Source organism: Tupaia chinensis, unplaced genomic scaffold, assembly GCF_000334495.1.
Source record: "Tupaia chinensis unplaced genomic scaffold, TupChi_1.0 Scaffold144275_1, whole genome shotgun sequence".
NCBI lineage: Eukaryota > Metazoa > Chordata > Mammalia > Scandentia > Tupaiidae > Tupaia > Tupaia belangeri.
In genome coordinates, this window is record NW_006204132.1 from 74,229 (window position 1) to 77,895 (window position 3,667).

At 44.2% G+C, this 3,667-nt stretch overlaps 1 protein-coding gene across 1 annotated transcript; it reads right to left on the minus strand.

The window, feature by feature from the left end:
• Positions 1-64: 64 nt before the first annotated feature.
• Positions 65-3,657, minus strand: LOC114005691 (NACHT, LRR and PYD domains-containing protein 1-like). The gene is made up of 3 exons (XM_027767455.1): positions 3,480-3,657; positions 1,093-1,137; positions 65-637 (listed from the first exon to the last, which is right to left on the minus strand). Exons 1-3 carry the CDS (start codon positions 3,529-3,531, stop codon positions 330-332), a joined length of 405 nt encoding a protein of 134 aa, XP_027623256.1. The 5' UTR covers positions 3,532-3,657; the 3' UTR covers positions 65-329.
• Positions 3,658-3,667: the final 10 nt, after the last annotated feature.

Below are 3,667 nucleotides of genomic sequence, written 5' to 3' on the forward strand. Positions count from 1 at the left end.
GAATGGGACTGGCAGTGATCTATTCTGGGCAGCTGTGGCCACCAGACCAGACTCTAAAGGGCTACAGGAATCTCATCAGCTCTAGAAAGACATTCATGAGATGCTGCCATCCCTCCTGGACACTGGCCCAGGAGAGCAGAGGGAGGCAATCTAGTTGCCTAGGTGTAGTATCCCTGGGCATAGACATACAACTGAGCAGAGGCATCATCAGAGTTTCATAACTTTAGAGCTGAAAGGCAACTCCAAACGCTACTTGTTTATAGATCAAGACATTGAGACCCTAAGAAAGGACAGGGATAGCCAGGTCTCAAAAGGCAAATGTTCAGACTTCAGCTGCTGATCCTATCCAGAGCGCCCCGTTTGCCATCCTTCTTTTCCCAGAGTTCCACAATTAGGTGAGGATGGGTCTCCTTCAGGGCTTGGTAAAGTTGATCTTTGCAGGCTTGGTTCCAGGAGCGGCTGAAGCTAAACAGCTTCCGCATTTGGCCTGGTGTGGTGGCCTCAGCTCGCACTGTCTCATACTGCTCCTCACTCAGCACCTGTCCATGCAGCTTGTCCAAAATAGGGTCCACTGATGTTACTCGAGCCACCAGCTGCTCCCGATACTGGTCCACAAAGTGCAACAAGGCTGGGACATCTGGGGTTGAAGGTGAGAGTGGCAATGAACAAAGAAAGGCTCCCACCACAGCCTCTACTGCCAATCCCACCCACTACTACCAACCCTACCTCTAACTCTTTGCTCACTCATCTGCACTCTTCCTTCCTTCTCTTTCTTGAAAGACATTTGACCATTAGTAAGGCATCTCTCCTCATATTTACATCTAATCTGGTACTCTGCCTGAGTAAAGACTGAAGGTGGAGTTTATGAGTGGGCCATTTGGGACAGTCCAATGGGAGATGCTGAGGGCCTCTATTGACAGGAGAAAGGTTTGGGAAGGACCCTGCCCCAAGGATTGACCACCCCCAGACTTGACCCCTCGCGAGGTTTCAATGATAGAGTCCCTTCCTTTCTCTCTTCCCTTCTCCTGAGTACTAGACAATACACCTCACAAATGCCACCAGGTCCCATGGTCTCTAACAGATGTTACTGACCTATTGAGGTTGGTGGGATGAGAGTGGCTGTAGGTCTGAGGTCTCCTAGAAGAAAGCAGAAAGGAGGAAGCATCTGTAATGGTGCTAGTTATCAACACACATGATACACCTTGAACTCTCATTCACTTCAAAGATTTTTTGATTCTGAGAAAGAGTATAGACAAATTCTGATAGAACCTGGAGTAAGGACTGAAAGTGCCTTTAGAGATTACCTCGGTGAACCTTATGCGTATGGGAAACAGAGCCAGAGGCTATGATTATAGTCTAATAAAAAGGAAAAGGCATATGAATGAGCAATAGCAATTTCTCCCACCACAAAGTGGGATCAGACTTAGTTTTATTCAGCATTGGTCTAAACTGAAACCCTGATGTAGGACTAATCAAGTCCTTTGTTGCCTAGCATTCTGGGCATAAATCAACTTTCATGTTCTTGCTTGACCTTCTAAACTCACACAGATCAATATAAGTTCTGGATTTGGATGTCAGAATCAAGACTTAATTTCAGGGGCCAGCAGGTGGCATGGTGGTTAAGGCAGCTGAATTCCACATGGCTGACTACATGGTTTGAGTCCTGGACATGAACTTGAAAAACATACTGGGTAAGTGTATGTGAATTTCCAAAACCTGAGAGGAAAATAGAGAAGTGCAATCCCCTCTGGATTGGGGGGTGCTTTCTTACTTTCCTTTTGCCTATATCTCTGCATGCATCCTATAGCAAAAGTAATGAATCAAGATTAAGCAAATAGCACATGAGAATAATTAGTGAATTTTAATTAAAAAACAATATAATAGGCTTCATTACTTATTTGTGTAAGGAAAGAAAGGGGTAGCTCACAGAATCTTGTGAGACCAAGCCCTGAGAGTGAGGAGACCTCAGGTTCAGTGTGACCTAATAGTACAGGGAGATGGACACATGGAGAGGGGAGTTCAGGTTGGGCACTGAGAGTACTGGGTCAATTTGGAAAGGAGGAGGAAGGTGTTCCACATTCTCTGTACCGATCGAACAGAGTCAATCCTAGAGTCAGCAAGTCCTGTCGTCAATCCTGACTCATTCACAAATTGGAGTATCTACTGAGGAAAGCAACTGGATAGCAGAGAACTTAAGATCCAAAACGTAAGAAGAATGATGGAATGATCTGGAGATGGATTTTGCATAAGGGAGGCCAACATCACAGTCTTCAGGTATCTGAAAGACTTTCCTATGGGAAAAGAGATAGCCTTCTGTGAATTCTAAGGAATAGCATTAAGACTGATAAGAGGAAGAGATTGGTTTCACACGAGGAAAAAGAATATTGCTATGATTTACTAAGGACCACTGGGGCATATGTATACTAATTTAATCTTGCAAACCTTCTTACCAATTAGTCTTTATCAACTTTATTTTATGATGAGAAACCCAAGACTAAATTGTACTAAGTAATTTCTCCCAAGATCAGTCAATGAGTGTGTGTCAGAGTGGGATCCAAGCCTGAACCTGATGTTGAACTCAAGCCACCACGGAGTAAAGCCCATCCTCTTAACGGCACACTGAGAAGCCTGTTTGTAGCAGCACAGGAGGTAGTGTCACTACTTTACAATTGCTGACAAGGGTTAGTTATCCCTTAAAGGACTATTTAGGGAATTTTGGTTTTTGAGAGTGTTGGTACTAGACTAAGATCATAAGGTTTCTTCATTCCTAAAAGGTCTTTTAATTCCCTCTTGTCTACCTTATAAATATTAAGTGGTACAGGGGACAGTATCTGATGTTGCCAAAATTGGCTTTATATGTACAATCTATATAACTATCTAGTTCTTATGCTTTCATCTCACGTCCAAGCTATCATGAGAAACTGACAAAAGCCTCATGGATTCAAAAATCTATTAATTCGGGACCAGCAGTTAGCATAATGACTATGTCACTGGACTTCCACGTAGTCGACCGTGGTTCGCGTCCTGGACCTGGTGGCTTAAACTCATGCTGGGCACGTGTGCGTGCGTGCCCAAGATCCTGGGAGGAAAATGGAGGAGAAGGGATTGCGGCGTGGCCATCCCCCCGGGGGATGATTTCTCGCTTTCTGTCTCTCTATCTCTGTCTGTCTGGCGAGCACATGGGCCCTATAGCAAAAACCTCTCCAAAACAAACAAACAAACAAACAAAAAACCAAAAATCTATTAATTCAAGGACTATTTGGAGACCCCATAGTGTACAGTGGAGCTTAGAGTCAGATTGACTCGAGTTTAATTTCTGATCATCCCTACTGTTATAACTTATAAAAGCCATACAACTTCACTGGGCAATTTCTTCTTCTCAATAAATTATGATTTACTTATACACTCCTCTTCCCCCCCCCCCCCCAACAGATTAATTCTTCCCACCTCTGAGCTCTCTGGACTTGTCCTGGTTTTACCTGGTTTCACTAAGCCCTTCCAAACCACAGTCCCATCTTTCTTGTCTCTCATTTGCAACCTGATCCCTGATTCCAGCTGGTCAACGTAGAACTCAGAGAAGAGCTGGGATTCTCCAGGGCTCCGATAACAGAACTCTAGTTCCTAAAGAGAGATTTGCCACATGAGAAACCAATGCTTATTATGCATG

Bases quoted from the DNA above. Each gene is read 5' to 3' on its own strand.
- LOC114005691 (XM_027767455.1), bottom strand. From the start codon at position 3,531: ATGAGAGACAAGAAAGATGGGACTGTGGTTTGGAAGGGCTTAGTGAAA. The intron at 1,138-3,479 runs GTAAAACCAGGA...GCTTTCTTCTAG, and splicing joins GAAGGGCTTAGTGAAACCAG to GAGACCTCAGACCTACAGCC. The intron at 638-1,092 runs GTCAGTAACATC...CTTCAACCCCAG, and splicing joins CATCCCACCAACCTCAATAG to ATGTCCCAGCCTTGTTGCAC.